The 16,912-nt window shown below is 39.2% G+C and overlaps 1 protein-coding gene across 8 annotated transcripts in view; it reads left to right on the forward strand.

Moving 5' to 3' along the window:
* Positions 1-16,912, forward strand: part of EIF4ENIF1 (eukaryotic translation initiation factor 4E nuclear import factor 1) — a 38,411-nt gene that overhangs the window by 12,335 nt on the left and 9,164 nt on the right. For 3 of the 8 annotated variants that reach the window (XM_075012689.1, XM_075012691.1, XM_075012690.1), the window contains exons 3-12: positions 553-626; positions 1,896-2,023; positions 3,096-3,391; positions 5,975-6,176; positions 7,880-8,076; positions 10,864-10,999; positions 11,345-11,524; positions 13,752-13,981; positions 16,153-16,224; positions 16,688-16,871. In XM_075012689.1, coding sequence (XP_074868790.1) covers positions 553-626; positions 1,896-2,023; positions 3,096-3,391; positions 5,975-6,176; positions 7,880-8,076; positions 10,864-10,999; positions 11,345-11,524; positions 13,752-13,981; positions 16,153-16,224; positions 16,688-16,871 — 1,699 coding nt within the window. The remainder of the gene's footprint in view (positions 1-552; positions 627-1,895; positions 2,024-3,095; positions 3,392-5,974; positions 6,177-7,879; positions 8,077-10,863; positions 11,000-11,344; positions 11,525-13,751; positions 13,982-16,152; positions 16,225-16,687; positions 16,872-16,912) is intronic. The other 5 variants (XM_075012693.1, XM_075012694.1, XM_075012692.1 and 2 more) reach the window with 4 other exon arrangements.

Raw genomic sequence — 16,912 nt, forward strand, 5'->3', positions numbered from 1 at the left:
CTCAAATTGGCATTAATAGTAAAGCCTTCAGTAATCAAAATAACTAGTATCTTAATCTCTTATCAAGTTTCTCATCTATTGGCAATCCAGCCAAAAATTGAAGGAATAGATAACAAAGCTAAATGAAGCAGTACTGTGAACTTCAGGCACCTTCATTGAAACAGTCTCTAGCTCTTCTTGATTCAAAACTCAATTGTCCTTTTTGGTTTGTAAGTTTGTCAAAGCACGCAGAAGAGTTCTGAATAAAGTTTGAGTTCTAGTTTAAATAAATCCCTCTACTGTACAGCTATAAGTCTACTGTAGTCCATTTACATATAGTTTATTGGAAGGATGCCTGCAGCTGAAATGAAATTGGACATGTTGGTAGAAGTGTGTAATTTAACTAGGGTGACATGATACATGAACCAAAGTTCAGATCAATATTTTGGGAAAATATTCAGGTAACTTGATCCATGATATTAAAATAAACCTATATGTTCTGGAACAAACTTTGCTCTGTTTATGTTCTGCCCAGGTGAGAGTCAGAAGTAACTTAATAATTTTTCTTTCCAGGAAGAACTCTTGGATATTAAAGAGCGTCCCCACTCTAAACAGAGGCCTTCATGTCTTTCTGAAAAATATGACAGGTATTTTCATGTCTTAAAATAAACTTTTGTTTTAACTAAATAGCTCTTTTAGAAGTTCCACAAGCAAAATCCTTGAAGCACTTGTGAAGCTATGTTGATCAGGATGCAGTTAAGTCCATGACCAAGGCTTGTTTTAAGATACTGCCTTTCAGAAAATAGGTAATGGATAGTATGGAGTAGTTTGAGCTAGGTATCTTTAGCCCTATAGGTGGTATCTCTACTACTTCAGTGTGGTGTGTGTGGTTTTTGTTTTTTTTTTTTTTTCTTTGCATGGTGTATGAATTGTAGCATGAGAGAAATGCCACAGTGGGTAAGGGTACATAGTACAGCACTTACAAATATTAGACTTCGTAGGGAAATTCTCTTTCATCTAATATTGCCTTTCTTTCTGGTCCTTCAGTATTGGTAAGAAGACTTCTCTCAGAATTGAACTGTCCAGAGGCAAGCTGGTGGTGGGGGCTCCACAAGTTAATGCAGCTATCCTAATACACCTGGGTTGAGCTTTGAAATAGTTTGTTGTAGTAAGAACCAACAACACTTTTTTTTTTTTTAATTGCTTGGTAAAATATAGCACTGATCAGTTGTCATGGCAACTTTGACTTATAATTTTATTCACTTTGAGATGAAGATGCATGTTTTCTGCCTTTTAACTATGAATGACTTGTTAGAGGTCTACCCATGTTAGTCTGTATCTTTACAAAACCAAAAAGCAGTCATGTAGCACTTTAGACTAATAAAATTTATTAGGTGATAAGCTTTCATGGGGCAGAAATGAAGAATTGAAGTGGGCCTGCCCCTGAAGCTCATAACCTAATAAAATATTTTGTTGGTCATTTAAAGTGCTACATGACTGCTTCTTTGCTCTGCTAAAGAGTTCAGTATACTGATAAGATTTGTGCTTTAACCTCTAGGCAAATGGTGGAATGTAACAAGATGGGAAGAGAGCAAATCTGACTCTTGGGAAAACAAATTTGATGCAACCTTCAAGTATCAACTTGGTGTTTCATAGTACTTTGCATATTGAGCATCTGTCTTGATACTGATATTTGACAACTGTTCCATATCTTCCTACCTTTATAAATATACCAATAATGCCCTGTAAATGGGCCTGTTTGAGGTAGGAAAGTGGATGCATACTTGAGCTGAACACTCCATTAGTACAGGTTACTAGCTGCTTCTAGCTTAAGTAGTATTACAATGGATTAGTGTCTTAAAGTATATCTTTATTGTGAATGCGATTAAAGGGTTTTGTAACTCTTATTTGTGTAGTGATGGAGTTTGGGACCCTGAAAAATGGCATGCATCTCTATACCCAAGTTCAGGGCAAACTTCACCAGTAGAAGGGTTCAAAAAAGACTTGGATTCAGACCGGACTTCTCTCATGCGCAGGATAGTTGGTGAGTGCACAATAAGAAGCTAGGATAGTGGCAAAAATTATATTATCACTGTAAACCATGAGGGGAATAATAGTGTGGGGAAGTTCCCCTTCCTCCCAACTTCAGCAAATCTTGATTTGCTTTGGCAGCAGTGGGAATGTAGACTAGTCATGGTGGTATTAATGCTGTTTTAACCTGAACCTTCTTTGAAGGTGATAGCTTGCTCTGGGTGCCTGCCCACCCAAAAAACAACCCAGCTACTTGTCTGGCCTAATGCTCTTACTAGTGGAACTATGATATTCTGTTTCCCTCTGTTTTGAAGTTAAGGCCCCCATGAACCAGCCTCATTGGGAAGATGGAATTTGTTAGGGCAGGGATTGGCAACCAGAATAGCAAAAGGAGCCATCTTTTCAAATTTGGTTTTAAAAAGTCAATTAAACAATTACAATGCATGTGAATGAGACAGTCCTTAATAAATAGCATCAAACCATTTTGTAACCCCTATTTTAAGAACAGTGCGCGCACAAATTTGTAATGTGGTACATGATTGTTGCAGGACATTCACAAATTTTTCAACATACTCTAGTGCCTCAGACTGTTCCTTTCACTTCTAAACCCACTTGGAACGTGAAGTAAAACTGGCATAATTAACTTCAATTTTCTTTCTTAAAATACATGTTGCCCTTCACAGCAGGAATGCTGCAAGCTTTTTTCCTTTTCAAAATAAGACTTTATTAGCAATGCAATCAAAATACAGATACAGTAGCATATCTCACAATGCACTGCACATATTAAAGAGGATTTATCCAATGGTTCATCATTTGGTATTTAGATGTGAGTTGTTCATTGTTGGACTTTTAGAGGTATTTACCAAAAATAAAGTTTTTTATTTAACTCTGCAGTTAGTGTTAGGAGCCACAAAAAAGTTAGATATGGGGGAAACATCCATTTTTAAGAACTTCTAGCTAAAACTTAACTATGCTCCAGTGTTTTACAAAGGGCCTCTAATTCAACTGGCTATTTATCAAACTATTTCTGCTAATCTGTCCTTGCTAGAATGGATGTGTCTTAGAGACTCTCTTCCAATCTGCAGATCCTAGGGAGCGAGTGAAAGAAGATGATTTGGATGTTGTCCTAAGTCCACAAAGGCGGAGCTTTGGAGGAGGCTGTCATGTGACTGCGGCTGTCAGCTCACGTCGAGCAGGGAGCCCTTTGGAGAAGGAGAATGATGGTGGTCGTGTTCTTGGTGGACGCAGGATTGGCAGTGGGAGAATCATCTCTGCCCGCAACTTTGATAAAGACCACCGGGGCAATGAAAAGGACATGCGTGATTCTAGAGATGCAAGGGACAGAGATCGTGAGAGGGACTACAAAGACAAGCGTTTCAGGGTTTGTTCTCAAACTGTTTATAGTACCTATTCAATCCCTGGTCTTCTAGATGAGATTGTCATCTGTCGTGACTTCTGTTGTTGGACTATATCTACTAGATGGTGTTTGTGTGTTTTTTCTTTTAATAGCAGTGTGAGTGCTGGCTCACTTTTTTTTTTTTTTTTTTTTTTGTGCTTTTTAAAAGAAGGCCACTGGCTAGGTGAGATTAAGATTTAAATTTGTTACAGTTGTCATATTAAATTATGTGGCAATAACCTAAGCAAGTGAAACAGGAATTCTTGGTGGTTCTGGGACTACAAAAGTGTGACTACTTGCTCCATCGGAATAGAATACTGCAAACAAAGCAGGGTTCTAGTCTATCAAAGCTGTTATGTCACTTCAATGTAACTTACGTAGAACATGCTCTATTGCTACAGCTCTTTAAGAAATTTATTTTATCTTAAATATAAGCTCAGCTTCTTACTCACCATTAGGAAGGGACTTATGTCCTAACACTTTATTTAATATACACACAACTTAAATAGTTTTTGCAAGATTTCTGAAACTTAATATCCACCTCTGCTGTAATTTCTCTACATACATATTATCTTATTTAAAAAAGTGTTCCTCAGGCTAGCTCTTCATCATGTGAAAAAGCACTTGTTTTTAGATGTTAAATTTATTGCCTTTCAACTTCACTAAATGTCCCTGTGCATTTGATAGAATGTATCCTCCAAATAAACCTGAATTGTGAAATTGCAGGAGTCTAGGTTAAGTGTAGTGTTAATATAACTAATGACTTGGAAAAGTTGTTTAAGGATTCTGAAATACTAAATTGGGTGGTGTCAGCTGTACCTGACACAAGTAATACAAAGGGATAGAAAACATTTTTCCTTATTTCTGGGGAACAAGCATTGCATTTAAATATGGTGCAAAAACAAGGTGGATTTAAAGATTTCCTTGTTTAATAAACAATTAAAATTGAAAGAAGCATAAACTTAAAGTTGCTAACCAATATATTCATTTTAAATAGGTGTTTGCTGCCAAGCTCTTATTTTAAAAAAGCCAATGCTGGATTGGTGGAAGTCCCCTGAGTAAGCATCTGGAACCAGTTTGTAGTGCTAAACCAGCTTTTGCCTGGAGGCATTTATGAACATGCTTAGAACATTGAGTTAGTCATTCAACTAGTTAGCTAACTGAATTAACTCCCATGTTAGAGTTGAGAAAAGTAGGAGGCTTTTCTCCCCACCTGCCTGCCCACCTCACTTACAATCTAAGAATAAAAACTTGTTGTCACTAGCTGGAAAATGCTGAAGGAATGGTGACTAAAAAGATCAATTCAGTTTGCTTAACTATAGATAAGTTGTTTTTTTTTTTTCCTTTGAAAACCTGTTAAATTTTTATGTATTGGCACACTTCTGGAAGCTTTTTAATAGTCAGTCAAGCACAACTAGCATTTAGTTTCCATCTAAACACCACTTAATATAATTCACTAGTAAAATAGCTGTCTAAAATACAAATCACAAACCCTTTTCTAACACTTAAGCCTAAAATCAAAGGAAATGTTTTAAATGTATAAAGATAAATTTTGACTAACAATGAAGTATAGCTTCTGCATTAGTGTTACTCGTTCTCAACCAATGAGAATAAAATATTTATCTAGGAAAAACATTTTGCATTTGTTTTTAAGACTTTTTTTTGCTTGTTGACTTCAATCACCTTGCTAGGTTCAAATCCAGCAACCCTCACCATTTTATGGATTATAGAAATAGTTGGTGAATAGTTTTTGTGTATAGCCCCTATAATGTGGCTATAGCTCATCTAACTAGGCATTAACAGAAGTCTGACAAAATATAGTTGAGAAGTGCAACAAATAAGTAGGAGATGGAGTATGACTAAATGCATAACTTGACAAAACTCCCTAGGGGAATGTTCCAGTATATTAAGCATCTGTATAAATACAATAGGGGTGGGGAAAGAACTAATTAGAACTCTAAGAACAGGTGATGGGACTTAAACTGTGTGGAGCTGAACCTTTGCGAACTTAATAGAGCTTTCTCAGGCCTGCCAATTGCAGGGAGGAGGATCAAAGTGGACAGTTGGCCCAGTGATTCAAAATTGCTCGTCGCTGCCCTGGGCCCTTTAGTTACTGGACACTGCCCAGCATGCTCAGAGTGGCATTGCAGGGGGAGGGGATGAGCAGGCTGGCTGGGTGGGAATAGCACTGCACATTCCAGGGAGTGGTGAGGACAGGTGCATGGGTGCGGGCACGCACACACCCTGCTCTTTCCAGGAGTATGGAGCTTGGGCCCCACCACCTGGCCTAGAGGCCCTGCAAGTCTTATCAGTCCCTCCCTCCCTCCCCTGTCTTGCTTTTAAATGTGAAAGACTCATTAACTTAAAACTGGGTCGAATGCTAAAAAGCATAGTGAGATGATTTGGCAGGGAGATGTATTAAAGGATCTAGTAGGTTAATGCTAACTACAACTTTAGTCTCTTAAATGTTTTCAACTATTGCTGGTGAACCAACAGAGAGCTTGAAACTCTTGGAATACACAAGCTAACTTCTGATTTCCTTCTCCATGCTGTAACTACCAACTTCAGAGGGAATTTGGGGACAGCAAACGTGTCTTTGGGGAACGTAGAAGGAATGACTCCTATACTGAGGAAGAGCCAGAGTGGTTCTCTGCTGGACCCACAAGTCAGTCTGAAACCATTGAGCTCACTGGCTTTGATGATAAAATACTAGAAGAAGATCATAAAGGACGAAAACGAGCAAGACGACGCACAACCTCTCTGAAGGAAGGTATGTAACTGCCAAACTGGAATGGTAAGAACTGTTCTGAACTTAAATTGGAAGGCAAACTTTGTTTGGATGAGGCTTTCATCTTTTGTCATGGATATCTTTCATAAAAAGACCAGTCCCAGGCAAAAAGTCAATTCTATGATCTGTCCTTGACTCTCCTTTTTTTTTTTTTTTTTTTTTTTTTTTTAAAACTAAAAACACTCCTCCTGACAAAATGGGACCCAAGGATGATCCAGCTGAGAGTTCGAGACCCCAGTGGCTGGGAGCTGGCAGGGAGGTGTAATTTCCTCAGGACAGTACAGAAATCAGATTCCATGGAATCTGGAATAATAGGCTTACTAAACACCATTTAGATGAGAAGTCTAGATCAAAGTTAGCAGTCTTAGATTTTTAACTCAGCAATATTGAGGGCTACACTTGTGCTTTATCAAAAACCACTTCTTCTTCCATTAAATAATGGAACTATGTATTGGGTTGGAAAAACATGGATCCTATGATGTGGCTTCTGATCATTCTGAAGTGCAGAACTTAAGGCAAGTTTGAACAGTCCCCGTTTCTGTGAAAATAACATTACCCTCTGGCAAACTGGGGAGTGTTATGATGTGGCAGTGATCTTTAGATAAACCATGCACTTCCTCCCCAGACAGCAATCAGATTGTAAGGTTCTTGTAGTAATACCTTTGCTTGGCAATCCTTCATTTGCATGCTAGACCCATCTATGGTCTGTGTACCTGATCATTAGGTACTGCTTTGAAGAAGCAGTGTTGTATGCTTCCCAAAAATCTCTAGAGCCTAATGCAGATAAAGGTGCAGCTATAAATCTATCTGCAGAATCAAGACTCTCTGGAGCCATTGCTCCAGGAGTCAACTCCCTGCACCAGCAGCCCCTCCAGCATGATTGTTCCATCCCCAGCCATTCTGTGCACTGTCCAGGCCTGCTTATATGTGGGTCAGGGTAGGCACAGTTGCCCTGGGACATCTGGGAGCCACAGGCCCTTTAACTAGCTGTTGGAGCACCATGCTGCATAATACAGTGGCTCTGAGGGTATGGGGGAGGCAGCATGATATTTTTCAGTAGGGCTAAGGGCAGGTTGCTTCACCCCTTCTGGGAATGTGCAGCTAGGGACCCAGCAAGGCTACCTCTGCTCCTGTGTATTGTGCTTAGAGGTGCTGGTGAGCTTGGTGCCTGCTGTTGTGGACAGAGCTGAAGGTAGTACAGCTGTGCCAGAGGAGTTGCCTGCATTGAGTGCTGGCCAACGTTCCCTCTGTGCTTGTCTCTCCACTCAGGAGAGATTCAAATTGACCCAGCTAGCTTTTGTTGCTATTGATAGTGCACGTTTATGTACTCCAAGGCATGTGCAAGGTGGTTTTTGCACAAGTAGAAAAAGCTTGTAACTGTGGGGTTGGAACAGTAGTATTATGACCCTTTCCTAGAAGCACTTGGGATGCTGCTTTATTGAATGGGACTGGCATTTTGCTATGAAAGTAGTCTTAATCCTTGTAAAGAGCTGAGGGCTTAAACATTCAAACATACCTTAAGTGGTAATGAACTCCCTATGACTATGCTAATCTCTAGCAAACCACATAGCCATAGAGCTGTACTGCAGACATGACTGTAGAGTCCTCCAGCCTTTGACAGAGTAGGACTATTGCAGCTCTGTAAGAGGCAGTCAGCTGTAGCACTTCCCCTTCCCTACCTCCAGGCATAGAATGCAATGGTGGAGTGGCAGAAGAAGATGAAGTTCAGTCTGTCCTTGCCCATGAGACTGCAGCAGATCAAGAAGTTCCCAGGGAAGCTGTTCTGCAAGAACCAGCACCAGGAGAGTTTGACTTCAATGAGTTCTTTAACTTGGATAAAAGTGTTCCTGGCTTGGCTTCGGTGAGTGACGTTTTAGGCCAGGTATGTACATAGGCAGAAGCACCATTATCTGTCTTTTTTGGAACTAAAATTACCCTGTTTTAAAGAAGCTTCTTGGCCTAACTTTTTTTTTTTTTTTTGGGGGGGGGGGGGGGCGCCCAGGGGGCTGATACTCTGAAATATGAATACTCAAGATTTCAGAAATTTTTTTCTCATCCTAATTGCCAAATGAAGAACATATTACAGCTCATTAGCTCATAGTAAAACATTGAGATGGTGGCTTCTGAGGTCACTTGTACCTGTGAAATTGAACTAATTCAAGAAGGAAGAGAAGCACATAATTCTTCCTTCCCCTCTTCTGCGCCCCGGCCCCCCCCCCCCCCCCCCCCCAATAAAGGTTGCATGAGTTCATATTCTGGAACTCTAGAAAAGTGACCGGCAGAGAATGGTTATGGTGGCGTTTGAGATTCCCCATCAACTTTTTTGGATGGATTTTCTTCAGATACTATTTAGGGTCAAAATATAATTCACTCCCTATAAGACTGATTTATTCCAATAGTCTTTTTTATAATAGATTTTCAAACTCCAAAAAAGAGACTTCCTCTGAAAATGTACAGTGTAGGAAGAGCCTCTTTTCCAAAGACTGACTTTTTTGAAAAACAAGATTAATTGGATTAAAGTTGAATCACTCAATGGATTATATAGCAGATAAACTGATACAGGAGTCTTTAACTTAGTTGATAAGGTTTTGAGGCCAACGTTGCATACAGTATGAAGCAATGTCCAGAGGCGTTGTGCCATGTATAAGGCAATTAAAGCCTCTGTTGGAAGCAGAAGAATGGCTGCCATAAGTAACATGTCAGATTATAGAATGGAGCAGTTGGAATCTGTGCAATAGCATTAGTAGTAATAACTGTCCACATTTGTCCCTGCCCCCTTCCAGTATTAAATCAACAAACTGGGCGGGATGAGAAATTTCTAATCCCAATTCACTAGTCAATTAAATAATGCAATGGTTCGAGAAGGATTTGACAGCGGATAGTGGCTTTCATGGGGTAGGAAGGAGTTGTTTTCTTGGAAGCTGATGTATTGAAACTATCTTAAATTGCAAGGAAATAAGTGAGGCTGCAAAATGCAAACACTGGCTTAATGTTTAGTGTGATGGAAACCAACTTTTTTGCTAAAATGCAAGCCATCTGCAGAATAGATCTGTCTACCCATCTTAAAGATCTATTAGGCAGTTGAAATAGTTAGAATCTTTCAGAGCACAGTTTTGCTGAGATGAAGACTACCAGCAGCTTTGTTGTCTATAGGTGTTCCTGTAAAGGTTAGTTGCCCATATATGGTTCAGATAAAGATTACACCTCTTCTGTAGAATGGCTAGATTGTTCAGATTCTTCCAGCTTTTTTTCAACTTCATATATGATAAAATGTCATCTTGATGCTAATCATAAGTGGATGGTTTTGTTTGGCTCATTTGGCAAAGAGTTGAATTTTTTTTCTTTCTTGTACTGAATGAAATGGTGGGGAAACTAGCTCAACAAGCATTGTCTGTGCAGTGAATGAGGTACCAGACTGTGGGATAAACTTGACTCTCTTGGGACTCTGGCAGAGATTAGTCAATCAGCTTGCAAAACTGACCTGCGTTAGCTCAGTGTTTCTTAACTGGTATTCCAGGGAACAAACTTGGAGATGTGCTGTAACCCTCTGACACTTTTGGCTATAGACTGGTATATATTTTGTTAGTAAAACCAGCCATAATTTTACTATTTCATTGCTATGCCAGCTGGTTAAATTACTTCATTTTATTTATGCTGTATATGTTGCTGGGCTTTTACAATTTTTTTTTTTTTTCCAGAAAACATGCATAGGTGTTCAAGAAATTTTTTTTGGTGTTCTCAAAGCTTCAGAAACATTGCTTTAGCTTATGTCATTTAAAATTCTCTTGGCGCAGTGATCTCTCTTCACTGTTTCTGAATTGCTCGTAGCAGATCCTGTAGGACTAAATGTGTCTTGCACTGACACTAGAGTTAGAAACTGAACAGCTAAAGGATTCTATGCAATGTCAATTAAGCCGATGGTCACAATTCCCCAAGAATGAACAAATGCTTTACTGCTCTCTAATCATTAGAGGAAGACAGTTCTTGTGTACTTCTGCATTTGTAAACAGTGTTTGACAGAACTGAAGGTGACTGGGTAACCAGCATTTCGGGGGGAGGGAGGGGCAGTATAAGTGTCAAGACAGGATTTTGTCAATCTGGTTTTCCCTCTCCTGAAGTACTTCTAAGTGTTGTAAGCCCAAGTGAAGAGTCTTATATAGAAACAGGATATATTTTTACATGGACCCTTAAGTTGAACTTGTATAACCTGAGTACCCATCACTGAGTTGGGTATCAAGTGTTATCTACTCACATGGGCTAATTTTTGGCCCAATGACTGAGAAGATTGCTGAATGATTACCCTTTAGTTTTCTCAACTTCTGGCAATCAGCTGTCTTCCTACAGTGGAATTTACAATAATAGCTTAATCAAGTTTCATAGGATAAAATGTAGCAAGCTTAATTTTGTACAGTTAGACAATGCATGATTGGTTATACCAACACACTGGCTTCACAAAAACATGGTGCCATTTCTGGGGAAGAGATGGTAGCTTAAACTGTTCAAAATCCTATATTCTGGGAATGTAACATCCAGGTCAGCATCAGCAAAGGAATATTACAAGTTACAATCTCCATATATCAAACCCTCCCACTCTTTCTTCTGTGGAGATTGTCTAAAACCTTTTTTTCTCTCTCCTCCCCACCCCCACCCCCACCCCCCCATGATATAGATGATAGAGGATGTGCTGGGGGAAGGTTCAATGTCTGCTAGCAGGTTCAGTAGGTGGTTCTCTAATCCTAGTCGATCTGGAAGTCGCTCTAGCAGCCTGAGATCCACACCTCATGAAGAACTGGAGAGGCTAGCAGGTAAAATTGTGTTATTTTGCAATGTCTCTTAATTCTGTACTCCATAGCTCCAGATTTTCCCTATCCATTTCTCAGTGAGAACATGGTAGATAAGTATCTGAGAACTAACTTTCCCACAGCTTAATTGCACAAAAAAGTTTTTGGAAGCAGCTAGTTTACAGTTCCTTTTGGTCTCTTCTGCAAAAGGTCTCATCATTTTCTCATTCCAATTTCCAGCTTGTCTCAAGCAGGGGTTGTTAATCATGGTTTTCAGTGACATATGAATCTTAATATCCAGTGTGTAAACATCTTGAGACATTTAGTTGGTAAACTGATATGGCAGTGCTCCTGGTTTTACTGTTTCAGGTCTAGAGCAAGCCATTCTCTCCCCTGGCCAGAACTCTGGAAACTACTTTGCTCCCATTCCATTGGAAGACCACTCTGAAAACAAAGTGGACATCCTTGAGATGCTACAGAAAGCCAAAGTGGACTTAAAACCTCTCCTTTCAAGTCTTTCAGCCAACAAGGAAAAGCTTAGAGAGAGCAGTAAGTGCCTCTTCAGATATTGTGGAGTTCCTGTGATGCCAGAACAAGGCAAGAGGTTATCCAGAAGGCCAAGCCTTGATTACTGAGGTTCAGAAGTAGGAAGTGCTACAAGTTTGTTCAGAAAACCCACTGATCCACAAATCTGTTATGTTACTGCTGTCATTGACTCTTGTCATCCTATTAGAATGGAATCAGCAGGACTTTCATCATGAACATGGTCATTAACCTGTGCTACTTCATAAATCAAGATTGTGTAAATGCGTCTCCAGCTTTACAGCTCCTGCTGTCTAGACATGTCTTCACATTAGAGAAAGTGGTAAAATGTCAGCAGTCTTAAATTTACTTGATATTTAAACTCCTTTTATGAAGCTCTTCCTAAAACTTGTACTTGTATGCTGGTTGACAAAGTGGTCCTTGAAGTTTGTGTCCTAAAACAGGATCAGTGAAAGGTCTGCATGCGTTAATGTGTACAAGGGCACAGAGCAGCTGCTTCAGGTGTACTGTTAATAGTTCCCATAAACCATACAGAAAACCCACTCAGCATTTCCAGCATAATATAAAAGTTCACTTAAGTCATCAAAGAACTGTGGGTCATAAACAGGCTCAGTAGCATCTCTATTGTTTTTAACAAACTATAGGAATGCAACACAGGACTAGAACTGACATTTAATTACTGTTATTGGAATGTTAAACCATTATGTAAGGAAGGGAACTGATTCTTTCCATAGTGCTTCTGTTCTGCTGGAGTCAGTATAACTGTTTCAGTGTTAATTCTAGTAAATAAAGTCATGGCCAGTTTTAACTTGGAACAGGTATAAGTGCATGCACAAAGATTGCCAGTTTGCATGCTAATTGAGCCTGTTGCATGTGCATATAATGTTTAATTTCCAAATCCATCAATCTTATTGGAAAGCAGCATGTATTGCCATCTAAACTTTAAATTGCTGTGCTGAGCAAAACTTAAAATGCAGCTTGATTTTGAGTGGTGAAAATAAGGAGGAACAGGGATTCGTCCAACCCAGTGTTGCGAACACTTCTGACCAGCATCCAGTTTGGGGAGCAGGAAGTACTTGGTGAATATTGAAGGAAAGCTCTCCAATTTCAATTACAGATATTGAACTTAGTCTGCATTGCTTGAATTCTGCTCAGCCTTCTATCTTTTCCAGAACCAGTCTTCTAATGTTACACATTCATCACAGAACAAGGATAAAGACATCCAAATTATGGAGCAGACTGCTGTACACTCTAATGTCAAGTACTTTGACATGTTGGGTCCCTAAATTATTTTAAAATACTAATCAAGCACTAGAGAAGTTACTGGGGTGTTACTTCTATTGCTTAGTCTATCTTCCAGCATTCAACTTTTTCCTTCCCTCCATGCCCTGTAGTGCATGTCAAAAGTGTTGGCCCTCTTGTGCCTCACAGCCATATTTCAGTAAGTCTCTAGATCAGCATCTCTTGCAGAAACCCGTCGAACATTTGCTATCTTCTCATCCCTTACTCTTCAAGGTACATGGCCATATATGCTTTCTGATCACATCAGTGCATAATGAGAGGATGTCGGGTACCAGTATACAGAGAAAATAAACAGTGCTTATTGATGGTGGTGGTTCCTTATTTGGTTGGTATGTCTACAAATCTTTCCCATGATCCATAATTGCTTCAGTTTTCTTTGGGAAACATGAGCCCAGTTGAAAACATGTGCCAATCAAATACTAATAAAGTGATTAAAGTGTGTAGACTTCCAGGTATGTATCTTCTCTTCAAACAATAGCCATAATTTCTGTGGTAGTAGGACTAGTTTCCTGAAGTATAAGCTAAAGCATAATCGTGCATATTTGTAACACAAATATCTTATGAATTTTTAAATCTAGAGTTAAAATTTCTAACCCATTTACAGTCTCTAATTCCTGTTAAGAATGCACTGTCAAAAGTGCAGAAGGAAACGTCTTTCCTTTCTAAACTTCCACATCTCAAGACAGCGAAAAGCTAACAACAATTTAAGATGCTTTTGAAGATTTTTGCCTATATTTGTTTATGATCAGTTATCTTTAATATGAACAAAAATACTGTAATGTGGCTCTAAGTGATTTGAAACAAAAGCGATAGGCTAGCTTCATGTATGATGGCACACCATTAGATTTCCCACCACCCCTTTTGGGTGTTTGGTGCTCAGTTTACAAGCATATGCACCTAGTTTAACTGTCTTTACCCCTCCACTCCTCAGCACATTCAGGAGTTGTACTTTCAGTGGAAGAAGTAGAAGCTGGACTAAAAGGCCTGAAAATGGATCAAGAAGGAAAAATTGCTACTCCCATCATGGCAGAGCAGATGGAGGAGGCATTGAATGTAGCTGGCTCCAGAACACTGAAGAAAGATGGAGATATGTCTGCATTTAATAAACTAGTTAGCACTATGAAGGCAAGTGGAACTCTGCCTTCACAGCCAAAAGCCAATGTAAGTAACAAATTCCTGATGGTACTAAAATACAAATGTATCAGTGAGAGTACTGGGAGTGAACTGAAGTTCCTCAGTATGACTCTCAATTTTGTTTGACTATATTGGGGTGATAAATGTACTGGCCAGGAAAATGATGTTGGTAATACTACGTGAGATTATTTCTGGGGACATCTTGGCAACAGGACCTTTTTAGATCTAGGGCATCGCTGAACAGAAGTGGTATATGTGTCTTCCAGTTCAGTGGTTGCTAGGTTAGTCTGTAGCTGAAATAAATAGCCTTATGTCTAAGCAGATAGGCGCTAGACTTAAAGTGGACCTCTGCTGAAGGTTTAGGAAGACTGACTGAACAGTCTGGCCGATTAAGTTAGCAGGCAAAGTTCTTGATCTTGCTGAATGAAAGGGCCACCTTTCTTGTTACACAATCAGCCATTTTGTAGAGGGCAAGACTTATCTCTACATGGATCTTAACACTTCCTCACCCTAGTGAAGGCATGACTTTTGGGGCAGTATGTATCTTTCTTTAACATGTATTTCCAGTGCACTTTGCACAAAACACATGTTAATGGTGTCACCAAACTCCAGCTGATGCTACTTTGTTTCCTGTTTTTGTGTTAGTGGGAGTGTTGGGGCTGTTCCCGGGGCAGGTGTTTAACTGCAGATCAAGAGTTAGTCTCAACTAACTTCCAATTTTGTGTGGTATAATAATAAAAAAACAAAACAAAACCCTGGAATTTGAAAGTAAACTTTTTTCTATTTTGGTCACTAAGATTTCATAGGTCAACTCATGGCCTTCACTATAGCTGTCCAACATCTAATGTTCAGTTCAGTGATGTATATGAAGATAAAGTTAAGAGTGAGGTTTCAGAAGTGTAACTTGAGGCATGGATGTGTCCCAGAGAATTACTGTTGAGCCTGCTTTGATTATTTATCACTAAATTGACAAACATGATAGAAACTTGGCACGGTTAATCTAGAAGGCAGTAAAACAAATGCAGAACTCACTGTTACTTTCTTTAGATGTTTCAAAAGAACCATGCTACTGTGACTTAACAAAATTCAGCTGTCATCTAGTCCAGTGTGCACTTTCTCCAATCCACAAATACAAACTGTATGGAAGTTGTCAGCTTTGTAACTTTTGGTTCTCTATGGGAACAGTTTAATACCAAAAATGTAAAATAGCTCTTCCTACACTAAAATGCCTAAGTGCTCTCATTCAGTACTGGTCTCTCTGCTGAAATTGGAAGCTTCTCTGAGACAAAGGATTGCACAAATTTAAGAACTTTTAGTATGTGACTAGTTGTACAGAGAGAAGGGCTTTTTCATGTCCTAATCTATTGAACCCTTTGATTATCCAAATGCTGACAGTTGATTAAGATATAGGTTAAAGTTTGAAACTGCATAAAATTATATTTCTTTAACTATCACTTATCTGTTAGACGACAAACAAATGTATTTTAGTTTAAACATAATTATCACACCATATATTGAAAAGAGGGCTCAGAGGATAAGACTGTTTTTACTACTTTATAGTTTGGTTTGGTTTGCTGGACTGCTCATTTGAGGTTCAACATTGCATTTGAACAGAAGCAGACTAGATGACAAGGAAGACTTCTAACAAGGTGTATAGAAGGTCTTAACTTATTTAATCACTTAAGATTTCCAGCCCCACAGATTATCATACAAGCATCACCATAATCAATTTTGTGCATCAGAAATGGACTCCAAGTATTCTGAATCAGATCTTATCTCTTTGCATATGGTGGACTGACTCACCCATATGGCAAATATAGCAGAAACTTACAAGTTTAATCAAGTATTTGACAATTTTAGCTGCCTTTCTATATAACTTAGCAGATAGTAAAGCCTTCACTGAGAGAGCACTCTGACCTGGCTTAGAAAAATCTGTACCTCATTTAGACCTACAGTCCACTTTTTTTAAGTGGGCCCATCTGAGCTGGTTATTTAGCAGTGCTTGTTCAAAGACTTTTATAATTGTCAGTGGGATAAGAGTGGTTTGACTAAAGTAGATACAAACATCTTTCACTGCAGCTTGTGGTGGATCTCTTCTAGATTATGGAAATGGTATGGGTTCTGAGCCTCTGTTGTAGTAATCAAATCTCTTTAAGCTACATGCAGACATGAGCAATAAACTGTATTTTGTCACTTAGCAAAGCCTTGAAAGCCACTTGATGTCTCCTTCTGAGATCCCAGGCCAGTCTCTCCCAAAGAACATTTTGCAGGTATTTCTTTTTGAAACAGTCACCTTGTAATGCTTCTTTACTCTTCTCTGTTTTGAAAAGCACAAGATCATTTAAAAAAGCCAGATTTTTTTTTTTTTTTTACACCATATTATGGGTGGCAATGTAATTATTCAATAGGCATTAATTTCCACCAGACAAATGGAAAGTGTATAGTCAGATTACCTGCTCTCAGACAATGGTCCAGAGAAATGGAACAAAACTTCACCCACATAGTACAATAAGTCTCATGAGGGGAAAACTAGTAAAATTAGTGATGTTTGTTTTTTGTTAAAGGGAAAGACCTAGGTGGGCCATCAAACTTAAGTGGGTACACTGTGTACCTCCATGGAGGCGTCATGTGTATCGCAGTCACTGATAGACACACTGTCTGCAGATTTTATGTATGAAAACTACACAAAGCACTTTTAATATTTGACAGTCATTCATTTTTCTTTCTTCCAAGGAGCTGCTGGGTCCACCCATTGCCAGACCTGCTTCATCAAATGTTCTTAGTGGCTTGATAGGTGGCTTGGAACCTGCAGCATCTTTGCTGAGCCAAAGAGCACCGTCCCCTCCAATTTCACAGGTTTTTCCAACTCGGGCTGCTTCTGCAGATTACCTCCGTCATAGGATCCCCTCACCAATTGGTAAGTGAGACCGCTTCTACTGTGCAAAACTTTTTATAGGG

Source organism: Carettochelys insculpta, chromosome 18 (genome assembly GCF_033958435.1).
Source record: "Carettochelys insculpta isolate YL-2023 chromosome 18, ASM3395843v1, whole genome shotgun sequence".
NCBI classification, from domain to species: Eukaryota; Metazoa; Chordata; order Testudines; family Carettochelyidae; genus Carettochelys; species Carettochelys insculpta.